This window comes from Lissotriton vulgaris, unplaced genomic scaffold (assembly GCF_964263255.1).
Source record: "Lissotriton vulgaris unplaced genomic scaffold, aLisVul1.2 SCAFFOLD_1266, whole genome shotgun sequence".
Lineage (NCBI taxonomy): Eukaryota > Metazoa > Chordata > Amphibia > Caudata > Salamandridae > Lissotriton > Lissotriton vulgaris.
Window position 1 is genome coordinate 199,417 of NW_028249470.1, and position 22,341 is coordinate 221,757.

General features: G+C 44.9%; 1 protein-coding gene across 1 annotated transcript in view; it reads right to left on the bottom strand.

Moving 5' to 3' along the window:
• LOC147663565 (uncharacterized) overlaps positions 1 to 22,341 on the bottom strand; it is a 159,011-nt gene that overhangs the window by 95,723 nt on the left and 40,947 nt on the right. Inside the window, exon 2 of the mRNA XM_086950357.1 lies at positions 14,094 to 14,144. Coding sequence (XP_086806483.1) covers positions 14,094 to 14,144 — 51 coding nt within the window. The remainder of the gene's footprint in view (positions 1 to 14,093; positions 14,145 to 22,341) is intronic.

The following is a 22,341-nucleotide window of genomic DNA, read 5'->3' on the forward strand; positions in this document are numbered from 1 at the left end:
CCAAGTAAGGGCGACCCCGAATGGCAGTGGGTCGCCCCACCGTGATTACAGAGCTGCGAAGGGCTCTTGAGGGCCCATCTTGCTGCGTGTTGGTGCCGCTTCGAGGCACAGAGACAGGGCGGCCCCGGATGGCAGTGGGTCGCCCCAACGCTGAGAGAGCCTGTGTGGCTCAGAGGGGCCATATGTGTTTTTAAGAGCCTGTGTGGCTCCAACGTTTGTCCAGTGTTGGCCAGAGCCTGTGTGGCTCCAACGTGCACAGTGTATGTGTTTTAGAGCCTGTGTGGCTCCAGCCTGGGCGCAGTTTGCTCCTAAGGGCCAGTGAGGGCCCTGGCGCAGTTCTTTTGTTCTCCAGGTGCCCAGCACTTAGTGGGCACCTGCCACGTTTAGGCTTTTTGTACTTTGGACTGGCGCTGCATGGCAGCGCGCCCTGACTTTGGACCCAGGGCATCCTTGCCCCAACAAGGCCAGTTGGCCTAGGGACTGCCACAGGTAGTGGCTTATGTGGTGTAGGCGCAATGCGATTTCTATGCTTTTAAATAGTAATTGCCTACTGTGTGTTGTTTGCGCTATTGACTTATATTAGGCACCTCTGAATGTTTATGCATTATGTGTCTTCCTTTCCATGCGCTGCACCTCTGAATGGTTAGTCATCATGTGTCTTCTTGCGCTGCACCCCTGAATGTATTTTATTGCATCATGTGCTCTATTCTTACTCCTCTGAATGTAGGTTATTGCATCATGGGTAATGTGTCCTTTTCCTAGACCCCTAAATGCTGAGTGATACTTAGGTGGTTGTCTTTTCTACTCCTCTGAATGTAGGTTTATTGCATCATGAGTAATGTACTCTTTCTTAGACCCCTAATGCTGTGTGATACTTAGGTGGTTCTTCTTTCTTAGTACAGGTGGTCCTAGTAAGGTCCTGGTTCCTGTTACCAGTGGTTACTGGTTGTTATCTTTGTGATTACCATTTTATGTTTTACTATTTCATTCTAGAAGTGATTTTATATTCTACATTTTATCTAGAAGTGCTATATCTGAATATGACAGTGGCCCTTGTGGCCCTGTCCTGTGTACATAATCCCTGTGAATATTGCCTGTGCCAGTGGCACAATGTATATGTGTGATTTTATCTGATGTGTTTTTACAATACAAAAGTTATTTTTATAATAACCTTGTGTGGAGTCTCTTCTGTGGTGTGCCTAGTATGTTGTTGCTGTTGTGCGCTGGCGCAAATGCTTTACACATTGCCTCCGAGTTTAGCCTTACTGCTTGAGCCAAGCTACCAAGGGGGTGAGCAGAGGTTATCTTGGCGTGTGACTTCCTTGCCCTGACTAGAATGGTGGTTTCTGCCTGGCTTTGGCGTCAGCCTTAGCCTACCAGAAATAGCCAGTTCTAACAGTAGTACAAAATATTGAGTTGCACAAACATAGAGACATTAATATTGTGGGTCAGAAATATCGACAGCAACAGTATTGTGGTCAAGAATATTGACTTAAGGTAAGTAATATCGATTTTAAAAATATCGTTTGCAAAGATATAGTTGTAATGTTTTTTTTATTATTGTTATGTATTTTAGTATATATTTTATATGTATGTGATGAATGTATTTTTAATATATGTGTTAAATGTTTAGTAGTGATTAATTTCTTTTTTTGCTCTTTTAGTACAGTATCGGTTTGTGGGTTTATAGAGGAATAGGGTGGGAAGTAATATAATTATAGTAAATGTATTGATTCATTTTTGGTGTATTAATATGTGTTTAATTGAAATGTTCTAGTGTTAAATATGTAAAGTAATTTTTTATTAATTAATTAATAAGTGGTTGTTAATTAATTTTAAGTAATTGGTAATTAATTGGGGTAATTGTCTAATTATTTATAGGTGTGTTACGGTGTTTATAGGTGTACATGGTGGGAAGTATTTATTTTTAATTCATGAATTAATAATTGGTTGTTAATTAATTTTAATTAATTAATTGCGTATACATTTTGTTAATTTTGTAATTAATTTTAGGTGTGTGTTGCGGTGTTTATAGTTGTAAAGGGTAGGAAGTATTTTATTTTTAATTTATGAAATAATAATTGGTTGTTAATTAAATTTCATTAATTTGTAAATCATTTTGGTAATTGTGTACTTAATTTTAGATGTGTGTTGTGTTTTTTAGGTGTAAGGGGTGGGAAAGGTGGGAAGTAATTTATTTTTAATTGATGAATTATTAATTGGTTGTTAATTAATTGTAATTAATTAATTGGTAATTTATTATGGTAATTGTGTAATTAATTTTAGGTGTGTGTTGTGGTGTTTATAGGAGTAAAGGGTGTGAAGTAATTTGTGTTTAATAAATTAATATATAGTTGTTAATTAATCTTAATTATTTGTTATTTATTTTGGGTAATTATTTATTTTTGTGTGTGTTGTTTTTACTTTTAAAGGGGTAAAATTTGGGTATTAAATACATTTGAATCATATAATTATAGTTGTTAATAGTAATAGTTGTTCATTTTAAAATAAGTTGTAATTGTGTTTTATAGTTTAATTTAGGTGTTTGTTGTGGATATTATAGTGTTAAAGTGTGTGTTGTCAATTAATGTTTATTAGTTTTTTTATTAATGATATTTCTTAAATTGATTATTAGTTATATAAATAAATGTATTTACAAATATTGAAGTGTTTTGTTATTGGTGTGATGTTATAGGGTAGGAAATAAAATAATTACATTTATGTTTTAATTAATTTTTGTGTTTCTAAATATTTTCTAGTTTAAAATAATTATTTTATTGTAAATGTATTTATTCTATTTTATTTAATATTTGTAGGTTTTTGTTATATGTTAATAATAATTTAATATGTGTTATTTTTCTATGTTTAATATTTTTTTTATAATGTTTGTTAATGTTTTGTCTTTTTTTAATATATATATATTTTTAAAGTGTTTGAATGTGAATAGTATTTTTGCATTTGCATTTACTGGAGTGGTAATAGTAATTGTTACCCATCCGCTATACATCAATTTCCCTACTGTTGCACTCACCGGCAATCCCTTTAATACTTTTTTTGCATGCGAATGGCGGCGGCGACCCACTTGGGTTTTACGGAACCACCAGTCCCAGAGAGCATTGCTTCAGGTGTTACACCTGTGTATAATTACTGTGGGTATTTACTGGTGCTTGCAGCTTGCCGTCATGTCACATGGTCTGCCACTAAAGAGGGCGTTGGCCCGAAACGCGTCTGGCAGGAAAAGGACTTTGTTCGCGGCTCGCGTCCTTGCGTTGGCATTAATTCCTACCTGTAAGTGCATTCCCACCTAGGGGCAACTCTTTCTTCCATTTGTTAGCGGCCAGCCCGGTCGCGGGTTTGCACTACCGCGGACAAACTGCAGGTCCACAGCTACCTCATTTGGGCAGCTTACTGTGGTACAGGAGGTGCCTTTTACTTGCGGGGTGCTTGTGGGGTCATTGGCAATGCTTTTAATACTTTTTGCATGTGAATTGCGGCGGTGACCCACTTGGGTGCTACTAAACCACCAGTCCCAGAAAGCTTTGCTTCAGGTGTTACACCTGTGTATATTTACCGTGGGTATTTACTGGTGCTTGCAGCTTGCCGTCATGTCACATGGTCTGCCACTGAAGAGGGCGTTGGCCCAAAACGTGTCTGGCAGGAAAAGGACTTTGTTCGCGGCTCGCGCCCTTGCGTTGGCATTAATTCCTACCTGTAAGTGCATTCCCACCTAGGGGCAACTCTTTCTTCCATTTGTTAGCGGCCAGCCCGGTCGCAGGTTTGCACTACCGCGGACAAACTGCGGGTCCACAGCTACCTCATTAGGCAGCTTACTGTGGTACAGGAGGTGCCTTTTACTTGCGGGGTGCTTGCGGGGACATTGGCAATCCTTTTAATACTTTTTGCATGTGAATTGCGGCGGCGACCCACTTGGGTGCTACTAAACCACCAGTCCCAGAAAGCTTTGCTTCAGGTGTTACACCTGTGTATAATTACTGTGGGTATTTACTGGTGCTTGCAGCTTGCCGTCATGTCACATGGTCTGCCACTGAAGAGGGCGTTGGCCCGAAACGCGTCTGGCAGGAAAAGGACTTTGTTCGCGGCTCGCGTCCTTGCGTTGGCATTAATTCCTACCTGTAAGTGCATTCCCACCTAGGGGCAACTCTTTCTTCCATTTGTTAGCGGCCAGCCCGGTCGCGGGTTTGCACTACCGCGGACAAACTGCAGGTCCACAGCTACCTCATTTGGGCAGCTTACTGTGGTACAGGAGGTGCCTTTTACTTGCGGGGTGCTTGTGGGGTCATTGGCAATGCTTTTAATACTTTTTGCATGTGAATTGCGGCGGTGACCCACTTGGGTGCTACTAAACCACCAGTCCCAGAAAGCTTTGCTTCAGGTGTTACACCTGTGTATAATTACTGTGGGTATTTACTGGTGCTTGCAGCTTGCCGTCATGTCACATGGTCTGCCACTGAAGAGGGCGTTGGCCCAAAACGTGTCTGGCAGGAAAAGGACTTTGTTCGCGGCTCCCGCCCTTGCGTTGGCGTTAATTCCTACCTGTAAGTGCATTCCCACCTAGGGGCAACTCTTTCTTCCATTTGTTAGCGGCCAGCCCGGTCGCAGGTTTGCACTACCGCGGACAAACTGCGGGTCCACAGCTACCTCATTAGGCAGCTTACTGTGGTACAGGAGGTGCCTTTTACTTGCGGGGTGCTTGCAGGGACATTGGCAATCCTTTTAATACTTTTTGCATGTGAATTGCGGCGGCGACCCACTTGGGTGCTACTAAACCACCAGTCCCAGAAAGCTTTGCTTCAGGTGTTACACCTGTGTATAATTACTGTGGGTATTTACTGGTGCTTGCAGCTTGCCGTCATGTCACATGGTCTGCCACTGAAGAGGGCGTTGGCCCGAAACGCGTCTGGCAGGAAAAGGACTTTGTTTGCGGCTCGCGCCCTTGCGTTGGCATTAATTCCTACCTGTAAGTGCATTCCCACCTAGGGGCAACTCTTTCTTCCATTTGTTAGCGGCCAGCCCGGTCGCGGGTTTGCACTACCGCGGACAAACTGCGGGTCCACAGCTACCTCATTTGGGCAGCTTACTGTGGTACAGGAGGTGCCTTTTACTTGCGGGGTGCTTGCGGGGACATTGGCAATCCTTTTAATACTTTTTGCATGTGAATTGCGGCGGCGACCCACTTGGGTGCTACTAAACCACCAGTCCCAGAAAGCTTTGCTTCAGGTGTTACACCTGTATATAATTACTGTGGGTATTTACTGGTGCTTGCAGCTTGCTATCATGTCACATGGTCTACCACTGAAGAGGGCGTTGGCCCGAAACGCGTCTGGCAGGAAAAGGACTTTGTTCGCGGCTCGCGCCCTTGCATTGGCATTAATTCCTACCTGTAAGTGCATTCCCACCTAGGGGCAACTCTTTCTTCCATTTGTTAGCGGCCAGCCCGGTCGCGGGTTTGCACTACCGCGGACAAACTGCGGGTCCACAGCTACCTCATTTGGGCAGCTTACTGTGGTACAGGAGGTGCCTTTTACTTGCGGGGTGCTTGCGGGGACATTGGCAATCCTTTTAATACTTTTTGCATGTGAATTGCGGCGGCGACCCACTTGGGTGGTACTAAACCACCAGTCCCAGAAAGCTTTGCTTCAGGTGTTACACCTGTGTATAATTACTGTGGGTATTTACTGATGCTTGCAGCTTGCCGTCATGTCACATGGTCTGCCACTGAAGAGGGCGTTGGCCCGAAATGCGTCTGGCAGGAAAAGGACTTTGTTCGCGGCTCGCGCCCTTGTGTTGGCATTAATTCCTACCTGTAAGTGCATTCCCACCTAGGGGCAACTCTTTCTTCTATATATATATATAATATATATATATATATATATATATATATATATATATATATATATATATATATATATATATATATACATTATTATGTTTGTGTGTTTAATATTTTAATTACGTTTAATTGGAATATTTTCTAAAAATATATTTTAAATTAAATTTCATTTGTTATTATATATTTTGTATTTGATATATATGTAAATCAATATTTTTTACATCTATATTTCTTACATCAATATTTTTGTACTTACCTGTGTAGGTACGGGAGACAATATTTTTGTATTCTATATTTTTTTCTATATTTTTAACATCAATGTTTTTGTCATCGATATTCTATCAGTGAACCTAATAATCTGTATCATTGTTCTAGTTGGAATGATGAGTGCACATGAATGGCATAAGGTGAGAACTCCTTAAAGGAAAGGGAGAGACAGATGGAGAGACTGCAAGACAGTTACTTTGGGAATTTGAAGAGAATGGAGGCGTTCAGTCATAGAAGGCTGGCTTCTAAATCTATTTAGGTCAGTCTATTCTACAGGGGGGTTTTGAAAATTATTATGATGACTCAATGTTATCACAGGGGGAGCTAGTAGAGTGGAGATTTTGTATTGCATTTTGCCCATTTGTAGGGGTGCACAATAATCACGTGTAGAGAGCACCCACATAGAATTGTGTCTTGTGTAAATGTGAGTATTAGAATTGTGAACCATGTTAACATATCTATGTGACATATTTTAGTTTACGGACAAGTAGTATGAAGAATTAACGTAGGAAATGAATGTAACTAGCAGAAAACACTAACATGGAGAAGCTTTGTTGTGAAGTTTGACATTACTCATGTACTAAATGTGTTTACTAATAATACTTTCTATAATTTGATAAATGTGTTAGTCGAGATGTAAAATAGTTGTGCAACCTGTGATTTTTAAATTATAGGTTCTTATATTAGCTAAAGCTGTAGGCCTGAAATACAACACCTGACAACTCTTGCTTTACGATTAATGTTCTGAATTTCATGTGTACTGTGGAAGCTGTTCTTTCTCACGTTTTGTGTTGCAGGTAGACAAGCATTCTTTAGCCAAAATAATGTCTTTGTTTCAGCAGCTAGGCAAGGAGAGAAGGAGTTACAATTGTATAATTTGGAGACGACAAGGAAAAGACGATGGTTTCACACAGAAGAAGGCAAGAGAACCAAGGACGAATTGTTGCAAGGGGTGTACATGGAGAACACCTTGGAAAAGTACACTCATGACTGTACACATTGTGGAATACGTGTGAGAGGTGGAGGATGGGATATCTACCTGTGGATAACTGGTTGTTGGGAGTAGGGATAGTGCCCACATCCTCTTTGCCTTTGGTGAGGGAGTATCTCAGATCGAGCTCTTCCTCTTGTGATAGTGACTTTATGCTGCTTGACCCGTCTTAACGGTGGCGGGACTTCTTAGGAAGACTCCACGACTAGCACTTTTCCTCTTGATTCGAAATGCTTACTCATCAATGCACGTATGTCATCTTAGCGATAGAGTTGGGACATAATTAAATGCTTTTCATTCACCAACCCTTGATGCAGGGACATTTTAACTCTTGCTCCTTGATTGTCTCTATCCCCCTTCTCGAGTTAATAGTTTTGCTTTTCTTGCACCGTATGAATTGGATGCGTAGATTTGGTTTTATGCTGCTTCCTTTGTATTTCTACACGCTCGTGTTGAGGTGTGTTTATGTCCAGCTATTTTGGACTTTGAAATAATTCTAATTAACCTTCTTAAATTGTCCTTTGGTCATTATGTATCAGGAAGTAGTGTTTCTAAATTGACTGTGCATTATGTTTTTCTTTCCTTCACGCTGCCATGATGCTTAAAAAAACCCATCGGAGTGTGTCTCTAGAAAAGTTCCAGAAACGACTAAATGGCCCTTTCACCATCCAGGCTAAGCCAATCAGACTCATTGCATCTTAAATCACCCTCTGTCAGGCTCAGCTAGCGTCTCTTCTAGGCGTTCTGTCTACTAACTTTATCTTCTAATTGCTTCATAAATATTTCATGGAGTAGTTTATTGAAACCCACTATTTGTTCAAGGAGTGTCAACCTCATAGACATTTCTGGAGATTAGTCCCTTGACAACCATATTCATACCTCAATTTTTCATCAGTCTCTCATACATGTGTTCCTATATATATTATATGGCCCAAACGAATAAACACTATGGAGTTTATCTTATTTTCTCTTTTATTTGTTGTTATTTTTGAGTAGCTGCAAAAAGGCAACTACTAAAAAATTCACTAGCTCTCTATTCACCATTCCTATAGCAGGAAACAGTACATACATCAGTTCTCTTATTCTCCCAAAGATACTTTGTCTAACTTAGGTCTGAGAAATTTCACAATACCATTTTGTTTAAAACATAACCCCCCTGTTCCTTCTTACATATTCTTATTACACTCACTAGATTTACTCCACGTCACCACAACCACACTCCCCCTTCCTATAAAATATTAATCCATAGCTAAACAAGGAATAGGTCTTGAAAAATCACATTCATTTCTGCAATTGGTATATACACCTTATCGATTCTCTGTACTTATATTCACTAATAGGGAATAGAATAATATCGGGCATTCCACATATTATGTGTTCTTTGTTATTCCTTCTGTGTTACCTTTTCTTATAATATTGGATATGATCTTCTTTGTTACTCTTTACACAATAGTCATGGAAACATCATAGGACACACAACAAACCTCTGAAAATCTCTTTATCATGCATAAGATATCCATTTCCTTTTCCGTGTATTCATTAATAGGGAATATGATCATTTCCTTAGTTTTTATACCTCTTTCATCTTAGTTGTCACTTTCCATCCATTTGTCCATTTTATACGATTTTATCAAAATAGTGTTTATTCGTTTGGACCACATATATATATATATAGGGTCATATGTATGAGAGACTGATGAACAATTGAGGTTTGAAAATAGTTGTCAAGAGATGTATCTCTAGAAAAAGTTTTGTCCTGCCCTAGGAACCATTATTGGTAACCAGGGGCACCTTCTCTTTAGATATTTTAACCTCACAGACATTGCCAGCTCCTGCCATCTCCACATCAAACACACACATCCTAGGTCCGCTGAGAGTCAATATTCAGAAACACACGTGGCCTTCACTCTTTCACAGCGTTTTAGGTCTCGGGATGAAGCTGCTTCCGGTCAGAGAATTAATGTCCTCTAGTGGGGCTTCAGAACCCGCCCCCCTGCTCTGTCTCTCCACCATTGGCTGGCTTCCTAAAAGGAGGACAGCCATTGGAGGAGAGAGCCTCTCCCTCCAAAGAAGCCCCGTCTTTTTCGGATTCGGGGGCGTGATTTTTTGCATTCTTTAGCCCTGTGACGTCGTCTGTCACTCAGGGCGCAAAACCACGCCCCCAAATCCGAAAAATTTCAGGGTTGCCGGACGCCATTTTGGTGCTCGAGCAGCGTCAACCGAGGACATCAGGTAAGCCTCTGCCCCCCTGTTTGTGCAGTTCTTAGTGCACCCGTCAACACATGGGGCCGCTTGGGGGAGAAAGAAGACTGCTCTTGAGCCTCTCGGGGCTCTGTCACGCACTTTGCCCCCTGAGCCCTCCTGGGCTCTACAGAAATGCGTCCATCTCGGTGGATTCCCCCATTGGGGACTCGGAACTTGCAATTGCCCCTGGGAGCCTCGGGGCTCCAAATCGCCAAATGCCGCCTTGAGATAGGGGAGCGGCCAGCTGTCTGCTGGGGCCGCTCTACCCTCACACTGCGAGGCCCCCACCCGGGTCGCTGCACTCACCGGTACTTGGCGCGGGGCTTCTCTTCCTCGGGGCCTTGCTGGACGTCTCCTCTGGTGCCGCAGGCGGGGCTCCCCTCCTCTGGGGCCTCGCCGGCGGCCGTGCCTCTGCCACTGCTCTCCGGGGCTCTCCTCCTTTGTCACCCGCAGAAAGTTAAATGTATCCATTGCATTCCCAGTTGTTTCTCGACACTTTACAGGATCAGCGATTTTGTACAAAATAAACACCCCAGGAAGCGAAGCGCTGAGCTCAGCAGTTCTGTGAAGGAGAATGGCTTCTCCCAGCTCCGGCGGTGCCCTGGTTAGCATTCCAGGGGCGCAGGGCGGGAAAGACAGACAGCAGGGCAGGCGGGCTGTAGACCCGAGTCACTGGGGTCGGACTGCTCGACGGGACCGGGACAGGAGGATTCGAGAGGCGAGCTACTGAGATTAGAAAATATACGGCTACAGGAACTGGAAGGCGAGGAGGCCGCTGATTCGGAAGACTTGAAAGGCACCGGGATCTGATGGTTTGATAACTCACGGTTTTATTTCAGGCCATGGGATAGCTCATTTATTGTCCCGTACGTGCATTATTTAGGCTATTGTGCATCACTAAAATGATGGAGTGACTGTTCTTCATGTCGTATTTACAGTCCACGTCCCCAGTTCTGTTGTGCTTGCTTTCTCCGGGAACAGTACTGTTTTTTTAGCCTGGAAAATGCTTGTACTTTTAAGTGAAGTGCAATAATCTGTCTCTCTCTCATCTGTCCCTCCTCAAAGTACGCCACTTCACTTAAACTTTTGGTGTTTTGTGCAGAACATCTTGCACGGAGTAAAGAATGCCCTCGAGTACAAAGCGCAGAGTACGGATTAGACTCGAATGAAAAAAAAAAAGTGTGTGCGAGAGCAGGACAACGAGCACCCCACTCCCCACCCGGCGCTCACACTGTTCCACATAAGGAGAAAGTGGGCCGGGGAGGAGGGAGGTCGACACCAGCCGCACTGGGGGGGCTTGATGCCTCGTGATAAACATGTTTGGCCCCCTCCCGGGGATGAAGGCAGACACCGGGCGGCGGCAGAGTGTGGGTACAGCTGCAGCCGGACTCCTGTAGGCGGCTGCACTCTTGAATAAAGGGGGTTGCTGAGTTAATAATGACAAAGATTACCTGGAAAGGGGTGGGTAAAGTTTAGATAGCTCTCAACCTACCAGGGATTTTTATCAGAGTTACCTGACATTGGAAGTTCTGGTACAGGGTAAACGTTCCACTGAAGTGATGAGAATTTGGGGAATAGGGCAGAGTCTGTTCCGCTTTTGGAAACAAATTGTCTCACGGGTCCTTCAGCTATTGCACCACCTCCAAAACAAGGAATGTGGATATTATAAATAATGTAAACAGATTATTAGTTTGTGGAGACCTAGCTTCTGCTCTTGAAGGGAGGGCCCGCCTCACCTGTTTACACACGTGCAGATGTGCTGTTCTTTCTGACCAGATGTGCCGTCCCGTCACTGAGAGGAAGTTGCCCTGTGTGCAGCCGGTTGCACAGCACACATTAAAGGAACCCGAACTACACATATACCAGCTGACGTAGGTTGGGTGATGTTTAATATTAATGTGTGTACATATTTTTGCAGATGTTATTTAGAGAGTATATCTCACCGTACATCCGGAATACTTTTTGTTTTCTAAAATACAGGGATGACTTCAAACGAAGGGCAAAGTATGCCGTTTGAAAGTTAAATAGACTTCAGCACGGTAACGTTTGTAGAAGGCAATCAACGTGTGTAAGGGTATAGACGTCTGTTCTTAAATATGTTATGCTCCATGCATTTGTATAGCCCATTATACCCATCTGTATAGTGCAGCACCTCCTTTGGAATCTGGGCACACTTTACATGCTGAGGTGCTCGCTCAGAGGCACACTGTTCTGTGCACTTTGCATTTCCTTGTTCTCTGTTGATTCAATGATGATTCTATTGGATATTGGCCGGCCTGGTTAGAATGGGGTATGCATTGTTTACTGAAAGCACGGTCTTGCATTGGGCCGGCTAGATCCTGTTATGTATTTCTGCAGGATACTGTGTGCATGGTTATGCTTGTAGAAGGAGTTTGCCGATTGTTTTCTTCTTTTGGGGTGCACGCCTGTGAAGTGTTGGTCATCATTGGCATCTGGTGTAAGCTGCAGGTCACGAGTTCGAATCCGACCTACGCCAAATGTCTCATCTTTAACGTGCCGGTAATTTGATCACCATTTTATTGGGAAGAATAAAACTGGCTATTTACAACATTTTGAAACCGAAGTGATTTAAGGAGCATTGTTAAAAACGTATTTTACAACAGATGTTCTATTTCAAATAATTCTTTCCAAAAACCATGTTCTCAAGATATTTCCAGTTATAGTCTGTTTATGTGATCACAGTGCATCGGCCAAGGATCATACTCCCTCATCACTGTCCCCTCACTTTTAAACATCACGTCAAATTTTTATTTTCTTACCAGTAGATTTTCTGTGAGCAAACATACAAACGCTGCTCAGTTGACATTACCTTTGATACAAGAACGTTTTCAGTTCATTCAGAATTCTTGGTGTATTTACTATGAAAGGAGCACCTAATCTACACTGAATGATTTATTAATAATTTAATTATATTGCATGAGAAATATAGTGCTGGAAAAGGAAAAAAGCAGTGTAGGAGCCAGAACAACGTGGCGGCAGATGGTGGGCGGAGCCCAGCGGGCCAGAGATAGGCACAGTCAGCCTATTCATTATTTTTACAACCTCTCCTCTGCAAAGAAATTGGCTAAAAGGTGAAAAGCTTCAGTAAAAACCGTTCTGGCTTACTTTATAAGTCTCAGTAGAGCAAATTTTCTAACTGTACTGCCTTTTGTCACTTCCCCTAGCAGAATTCAAATTCTGGTGAGAATACACTCCTGTTTCTGGCACGAAAGCATGAGACTTTTCTTTTTTTTACAAAATGGCCCAAGTAGTACGTTTTTGATCAGCCTCATCTCTGTGTCCATCAACTGTGTTTTTTGGGTCATGTGCTGATGCCAGGATTAGAACCCATTTCTGCAGGTTACAAGGACAAAATTAGTATATTTGAATATGGTAATAAAAACCTGGGTTCTGAAATGAAAAGAAGCCTATGGGTAGGTAACTTACAACTTGTTCCCCCGTCCTACTTTACAACTATATAAATGGGTGCCTTCCAACAATAGGGAGAATGGATTTTTAGGAAGGAAAAATATGTAAAATGCTTACGTAATTGCTATGGGTAGGGTAAAAAGGTAAGGTCGAAAGAATGATCTGAAATGGATGTTAGTAAATGTATCTCCTGCTTACGAATAAAAGAACCATAAAAGAAGGAGGTGTGATGTTAAGCTTGATTTAATGATTTGCCAAATTCTAGAAAGTATGCTCCTTTGGAACATCAAATAGTTAATTGCTGTTCTCATTAAAATACTCATCATGATCGACCAGAGCACAAGTGGCTGCTATACGTCTCTGTTTCTTCCTCCCCGGCCCTCTTCACTGTTTCTCTCCCTCTCCGTGCCTCTCCCTCTCCGAGGCCGCTCCGCCCGAGACACAGATATCATACCGGCGAGCAGTCACACTGAGGAGAAGAACCCGGAGGAGTGTGCAGGTACGGGCGTGAGTGCAGCAGCATGTGACGATTGGACAAAGTAATCAGAGCAGAGAAATAGCTCTTTAAAGGATTCCCCTTCCCCTACAACTCTCATGCCGTATCTTCTCCACTAGTTAAAAGTGAGCAGTGTGAGCACACACACATCAATGCTAAGCTATTGCCATTGTAAATGACAATGCCATTTATTTATATGTTTTCAAAACCAACACATAAATAAAAAAAATTGTCATTTACAATGCCAATAGCTCTAACTTTTGCAAAGGCGAGACCGTTGCAGTGTAAATGTGTGGGGGCCTCTCTGTGTGAGTGTGGGGGGGGGACTCTGTGTGTGTTTGTTGGGGCTCTCTGTGTGTGTGTGCGGGGCTCTCTATGTGTGAGGAACTGTGTGTGTGTGTGTGTGGGGGGGGCTCTCTGTGTGTGTGTGTGTGGGGCTCTGTGTGTGTGTGAGGGGGGGCTCTGTGTGTGTGTGGGGCTCTGAGTGTGTGTGCGGCTCTCTCTGTGTGTGGCTCTCTGTTTGTGTGTGTGTGTGTGTGTGTGGCTGTGTGTGTGTGTGGCTCTCTGTGTGTGTGTGGCTTTCTGTTTGTGTGGCTCTGTGTCCACGAATACTCTCTACTACTCTCTAATGCTCACCTATTTCCATTGTAAATAACAATACCATTTATTTATGTTTAAAAAAGAAAAAATGGAAAAAAAATGTTATGAGCAATGCCAATAGCTCTACCTCTAATAATGCCGAGACCATTGCATTGTAAATGCTTGTTAGATGTTGTCACTACCTGTCCTTAGATTCACGAACGGAATAAACTCACTCTTTGAAGCTGTGGTACTCGCATGTTCTCTCCTAGGAGTTACCAGGGACGCTGCAAATCAAAATAAAAGAACGGATGTCACGATTCATGAAGTTTTCATCTTTCTCTTTCAAGTGAAATTAGACCACATTTTAAAGTAATTATTGAAAAGAAAATGTCAGCCTCCCGTTGAGAGATATATGCTGCTCTTTATGCGGTTGTTACTTTAGAAATCACATTTAGGACGTGATGCTCGGGCTGTCAGTCCAAGGTTGGGGGTGAGGGGAGCTGGTGTGTAGTAAGAGTGCCAAAGACCCTTAATGTAAACAACGAAAAATACACCCCTCCCCCAGGGTATTTCTATTACGGGGATTGGTTGGGCTCCCCTTCGCCCTGTGTCACGGTGCCACTGCACCTGCTGCACCCCTGATAGATACACCCCTGGATGGGTCACCTCCTCTACACAGTTTATTTTTTTCCTGTTCTTTCTTTACTTTGATAGGTTTCGGTGAAATAAAAGCCCAGAGAACCTCCCTCAACATGTCGGTTATGTGGCATTTTCATGATTCAAGGCAGCTTACACCTCGGCCAGCTAGGGGGCGGGGCAGCCTAGTGGTCATGGGCCACTGAGCATCTAGGTGAGCCCGTTTGTGGCTGGGGTGAGGTGGGCAGGTAAGAGCAGCCAACAAACATTGGTGAAACGTCGGAATAGTCATTGCTGAAGTGTGTGAGAAAGCCAGCGAGGCTGACATCCGCTCTTTGTAAGACTCTGACCTGTCAAAGTTGTGAGTTGTTGGTACTGGGCACCGAACCCTCACTGCCCAGCCCCCCTCCCTCCACGCTTTCCCGACCCCCTGCGGCCCTCACCTGCCTTCCTGACCTCTCCGGCCCTCTTTAATGCAAGGATCTGAGTGTTTCTTATGTTCTTGTATGTGGACAGCCGGTTGTGAAGTTAACAAGGCTATAAGAACGCTCTACATAGGGACTGCACTCTCCGGACTCACCCTTAATAGTAAAAATTGATGAACAACATCACAACACAACCCAATTCTATTACAGGACCAGAGGCTTCAGATTATGCTTCCTCTTTCATTTACTGCAAACAAACAGCAGCCAATAAGATCATTTGTAACATTTAGAAACAAAAACATTCCCAGAATGCTCAACGTGGATATACAATAACCATAGAGACTAGCCGTATATAACAGTCATTAAACGGGAACACTTCCTCTTTCTTTGCTGATCCTCACAGAGATACGTGCTCGACTTTGTCTCTTGCCTTTTCTCTTGCTAATTGGTTCTTTGATGGTTACTACTGCTAGGGTTTACTATTGTTGACTATTTCTCATAGTCACATCAGGGCCACATGAAACCCCCGCCCCACATGCCCAAACCCGCAAATAACACAAAGACACAAATGTTAGGTTTGGGTAAAAATTGCTGCAGGTTTATTACATACAACATATGTAATGACGGTGGGTTAGCTTACGGGCGATCCTAGGGCAGGCCGCATTCTCGCCACCTGCCCGCCTGTTGAGCCAAACAACACAGTGGCGAACCACCCAACTGTTGTACAATTACCATAATTATAATGACACGCCCATTGCGGGGCGTGACTAGGCAAACCCCTGGTTGCGCAGGCCCACAACCGCCCGAAGGACTACTGGGGCGCCGACACGGATTCCTGCACCTCCCATGAGGTTACAGGTTAGGCTCTGAGGTTATGCTCTGGCACCCCTATGTGCCCGCTGACGTCCAGCGTTTGCACCTCTCTTCTTCCGGATCGCCCAGTAACTCCGCCTGCAACGAAAAATAAACATATTACAAGCTCCCCCCGGAGCCCCCTCAAGCCGACACTCTGGGTTCGAGGAAGGGCGGGAAAAGAGTGTCCCAACATGGAACTGCGACGTCCGGGGCGGCAAAGAGGGCTCCCCAGCAGGGCAGAGGTCTGATGTACTCCAGACTGCTCCTCCCCACCGCCCCGGACGTGCATCACTACCAGTCTCCACCAACCAGGGGAGACTGCCTCAGGAGAGGAACTACTGCGTCATGCGGGGGCGGGACAGCCCTCCGTGACTAGGAGCCCGCCCTCCTGATGGCCACTGCGTGGCCTCGGGCAGGCGCATAGTCACATCAGGGCCACATGAAACCCCCGCCCCACATGCCCAAACCCGCAAATAACACAAAGACACAAATGTTAGGTTTGGGTAAAAATTGCTGCAGGTTTATTACATACAACATATGTAATGACGGTGGGTTAGCTTACGGGCGATCCTAGGGCAGGCCGCATTCTCGCCACCTGCCCGCCTGTTGAGCCAAACAACACAGTGGCGAACCACCCAACTGTTGTACAATTACCATAATTATAATGACACGCCCATTGCGGTGCGTGACTAGGCAAACCCCCGGTTGCGCAGGCCCACAACCGCCCGAAGGACTACTGGGGCGCCGACACGGATTCCTGCACCTCCCATGAGGTTACAGGTTAGGCTCTGAGGTTATGCTCTGGCACCCCTATGTGCCCGCTGACGTCCAGCGTTTGCACCTCTCTTCTTCCGGATCGCCCAGTAACTCCACCACAGCCCGTGAGGTGGTTCCCGCTGCCGCACGGGCACCCCCACCATTATTACTGCTCTTTACCTGCAACCTACACCTAGAATTGCTACCTCCAGACAGAGGAGGAACAAGGCAACGCCCATAGGCGTGGGGTGCTACCATCGGGCACCAATAAACCTGTCCTACAACCCCTCAGGGAAACAAAAGGGATAGGAAGGGGCCCCTACTCCAGAGGCCCTAGGTAACATGACATAGGCTGTCCAGCGCAAACCACTGGGACACCAACATATCCCTTCCCCCTGAGCGTCAGAAAACTGCGCCAGGAGTCACTGATACATCTGAATCACTGTCTTCATAATCCAGCAGGGAGAGTAAGTTTGCTTACTGACACGAGGGAATAGGAGGGCACCGAACATACTATAGAACTTGGACGAGTCCCAGTTAAGCGATAATCCGGGTCCACAGGCCAAACAGCCGGCGTCCCCTGCCCTCTTAGGTTTTTGGCTGGAAGCGGCTTCAGACATAGTACCATTAAGTTAGCTAGACTGAAGGCCGACTACGACCACCTCCCGGGGACCGCAGCGCCTGCAACCGAGAGCCCCCTCGGCTGACCTGCACAGGGGCATGCATGGATAAATGCCAGCCACTCCGACACCAATAGGCATAACCACCCGGGGACAATCCCTCTACCCCAATAGGGTAGACTATCCCAGGCAAGAGACCAGGTGATAGGAAGGGCCCCCCAGCAGAGAATCTCTCCCGAATAAACACCCTTAATAGTAAAAATTGATGAACAACATCACAACACAACCCAATTCTATTACAGGACCAGAGGCTTCAGATTATGCTTCCTCTTTCATTTACTGCAAACAAACAGCAGCCAATAAGATCATTTGTAACATTTAGAAACAAAAACATTCCCAGAATGCTCAACGTGGATATACAATAACCATAGAGACTAGCCGTATATAACAGTCATTAAACGGGAACACTTCCTCTTTCTTTGCTGATCCTCACAGAGATACGTGCTCGAGACCAGGTGATAGGAAGGGCCCCCCAGCAGAGAATCTCTCCCGAATAAACAAGCGCTGTCACAAAACCAATCAACTGCCAGATTACGCTTCAGCAACTAAACCCCAAAGGATAAAGAAGTCTATTGCAGTGCCCAAATGCATATATTGGTATGACTAGCGACGTGGTCGTGAAAGTGAAAAACAGGAAAAACCACGTAATACAGGCCTCCCCATTCCAGCCTGCCGGCTGCAAGTCTATCCTACCACAGGGATAACTTGTCCCAAGGGTAACCAGGAAACTAGGACCCCCCCCCCAAAGGGATAGAGAACTGACACGGGGGGGGGGCACTGGATAAGAGACCAGATAGGATATTCTCCAGTCTGCTAGGGGCCCACCCAAAAGTATAACGTTTTTTCTTGTGCCTGGTGTGTAAAGCGTGCAATACCCATTGCACCACACACAGGTTGGCATGTTTGCCAACCCAGCACGGCACAATCCTTGTGCTGCACCCCTTTCGCCCACCCAAATACTAGGTGGTACTATCAACTCCCAGAGTTCTGAGCATTTCTGATTACCCTAGTTCGTAATTCAACACCCAGGAATTCGCTTACATGACCCGCTCAGAGGTAGCCTAGGAATAGCCACACCCTAAAACCACTGGCATAAGAGAACATGCCTAACAGGGACGCATTTCTTGGAAAAGGGTTTAGTTTGACCGAGGTAACATAGGGGGTGGAGTCCTCATGTGGATCCATTCAGAAATCTCTGGTATGACACAGTACTTAGCCTGGTGAGTGTTACAGAGGATACGAAAAGTGTGAGGAGGAAAATTCAGCCCACCCAAATGTGCTGAGTACAGTCTGGGTAGATGGTTCAATCCCAGGCGGAAGAGTCTGCCCACGGTTTAGTAGCTTAATGTTGTCAGAAATTGGTTGGTTAGCATGAAACAAAACATATGGGAACAATACACCTGTACTAGCGCTTACTTCGTCGACCGGGCACGCCAGGGCCGTACATATGGCATTGGCTTATTAGCCATGAACACTCACTTGTTTAGCATAACACTTAACTCCGGAGCTGGGGGGGTTACGCCAGTCTGCATACTGCCAAGTACAGGTTGCTTAAGAGAGATATTTTTAAAATTGGAGTGTAAATATGAGTGACAGTTCAATAGCTTAAGGAGACGCTTACCTGTACGACGAGGGAAAAGGCAATTGCTCCGCAAGGGATCGTAATATCAGATCATTATGATTTGTGCCTTAGCGCATACCTGTTTGTAGGCTTGTATACCCACACCTTATTCACACACATACATAATATTTATTGTAACTGTCAAACCCTAAAACCCCTAGTATTTCAAATAGCAAGCCTCCCAGTTTAACTGGAGAAATTACGGGGGACCTATACATAGGTGACAAAGTTGAGACTATGTAAGTGTGGCATATCCAGTCTTTTACGTGTGGCATACGGATGTCTTATGTCTAACACTTCGCTGCTTGTAAGAAAAGGACAGAAAGGAGGTCGGACGTCATGCCTATGTAGTAGTATGATGACCTCTATAGTGGTAAATGGGACCCAGTTCTAGCGTAGGTGCTACGAAATAATAATTAACATAAAACGATACTGGGTTTTCATTGGAGATTACCTGCGTGTCAGATGCAAGGCAGAACTATAAATTAAAGTAGTCGTGCGTCGCTAAGACGCCATGTTACGTACCGTAACATGGCCCGGAGTGCCAGCCCTAGGAAGGTGATAGATTGATAAAATTGCAGCCATGAACAACTACGGCAATGAGGAGGACAAGTGTCCTTGGTGCCACTTCTCCCGCTGCCGCTACGCTCCTGTTTATGTCTATCTCAGAGAGGGAGCGTCTTCATATAAGAACAGGTGTAGAGTCTTATTCTCCAATTCTTGTCCAGCCTACAGCTATAATAATAACATGCCAGTTCTATCCCATGCTATGCTGATGACATACTCCCCCCCACACCATTGCTGATAACCTGCAATGCTGATCTATAGCTTGATGAGGGAGTACCAGTGCTACATTAGAGCTATGAGCTATAGTATTAAGCTATAAAAGGAAACCCGATACATGTACTACATGACGACCAGTGTCACTACCACTTCCAGAATTTACAAGGGCCAAGACAGTCCTTAAACATCTATTACTAGCTCAAATGGGCAGGACATACTTGGATCTCTTCGGCAGCTCATGCTAAAACCCAGGACGAAAGATCAGATGAAAGATGGGTAGAAAGCGGGCGGGTCATCATGTCCTTATCGTGCCCGCATCATGCCTCGATGAAACAGCACCAGTGCTGCCTAGAAGAGACCTAATGCCTATACACTGCATGTATAAAAACTAAGTATAACCAACTGGTAATGGCCCTGCTTCTGTAAGCCAAAACATTAGCGCGACCGCCAGGCACCCGTGGTGTTGTAACTTCCTGCCCTTCTACACTCTGTGCAAGTCTAGTAAGATAGGTATGCTCGGCGGACACACTAGGGTTTGAGCGGGGGAGCCGTGGAGAGAAGAGCACATTGTAGGATAAATGGCCTAAAGAGCATTCCTAAAATATTAACTCTCACGACCAGGGGTCTGGTCGTTGACCTTCTAACAAATGACTGGGTGTGGACTAAAGAACACCGCAGTACACACCAACCGCCACGACCAGTGGGAAACCTAGGGCATCAAATAGCGCGTGCCAGCACATTTAAGTCAGGGGAAAGCGTGTATCATCCCCTAGGGAAAACAGGGGGCCATGTGAACAAACCCAGAATAGTTATTTTGGCCAACCAGAATTACCTGCCTAAGTATCTATACAACGCTTTCAGATTGGGGCTCGGGCCTCATGTTTTGTGCTTTCCTGCTAGGCTGCATGGCTACTCTACCCCCCCATATACAAGGCTAGCGGCATCTTTAAAATTCTGATTTAGGTAAGAGGCCTAAACAATTGCTGCTAGAACTGGGAACTGAGCTAGGGGACTTGCAGCCCTGAGGGGGGCGGGGGGGGGGGGGAGGAGATGCGTCTATGGAATACCCTGAAGCTACCTCATAAATGCGGACAATAGTGAGCCATTCATATACGATGAACCACCTCATTAAAGAACATATCAAAGCAAGCCGCAGATATAACAACAACATAATATCCTCCCACCCACAACCAAAGCTTGATACAGCTACGGTACACAAACACGTGCTTCGCGAAGGAATAAATAATTTAGCCAAAGACAATTAAAGTATGCGGCACAGGTAGGATCTAGTGTTCTCGACGTTATTTCCATCAACCGTACTGATATTGCAAGTAACTCCCATTCGAGTCCCACGACGATAATGAACTCCGCACGAGACAATACCTACCCTTACTCACTGCTATATGTGACAATGTAATATAAATGTGGGAGACTTGATGCAACAGAAGTCGGATGACAAAATACGCGCGGTACTACAAAGGGAGGAGACTTAACATGACTAAGACCCCAAACTGCTAATACTACCTAGCAGGAAGCCAGATGCAACGAATCGGATACCTGAGGCCCACTCAGCCCCACGCCCCCCATTTGCCAGCGAACATCCCTCACAAGGAGTGATTTAAGACCAAATAGTACATTTTTCACTCTTGGCTGGGGAAATCAACCTTGCAGTACCTGAATTAAGTGCCCCCTATGTTCCCTGGTGCTCGCAGATTATTCATTAGCATTAATAGCGGCGTCAATAAAATAAGAGTCGGGAAAGTTTCTCTTGAATAAATGCAAGTTCTACCTCTGGCGGGGAAATTCCAGGGCGCAATTAAGCTTTGCAAATCTCTAAGCATGATAAACAACCTTCATTCATGTTTTGAAATAAACATACAATGAAGATGCATAGTGCCAAGAACCAATTTTACCGAGCAGCGTGGAGTGAATATTTTAAATAGACAGAATACTTAAAATGAAGAACAGCGAGACCGAGCAGCCAGTTTTTCATTTTGTTAGCATTCTTTCCAAGAGCACCAGCGCCCTAATAGGTCCCGGAAAACAATCTGAAAGGGTAAATGGCAAAATTAGGTGTAAAGGCCCACACCATAAGTGCTGCACGGGACGGTAGCAAAAATCACATGCTTAAGAAGCTGACCCTCGTGACTAACACCGCGGGAGGTATACAAACCGGCTGCATCGCAAGCCAGACGTCCATGAATTTCCCCAGCCTAGTGGACAACTAATCATTGCCAAATTGCATTGTATGAACGGGCGCGGAGTGCACCAAAACCCCCCACTGCAACACACAGACAAGGTCCGGCGGAAAGGCCCGCCCAACACCCCCGGCGCGGGGCGAGGGTGGGGGGGGGGGGGGATTTGGTCGGCAGAATTCCGCCCGGTCCCCGGAAGAAACACTGAATAAGCGATTAACGAATTCGGAGCAAACACCCTTAAGGTCATAACGGCCGTCGAGGCCTGACCTAAATTGTACTGACAAATTGTACTCCATTTCCGACCTCAGCTGGATGAAAGGCCAGGAGTGGACTAGGTGGGAATAGAACCAGTGACCCAGAGGTTGATCACAGTTTCCAGTCGTGTACGAACTAGTCCATTGCGCGACCCGACCCGACATGGAATGAACAAGGCATGAGCACGCATCGGGTCATTACAGGCGACCAGGCTTGACCTAAGACTCTCGTTCATAACCTCGTAAACTTGGCATACAGCTTGGGAAACGCAC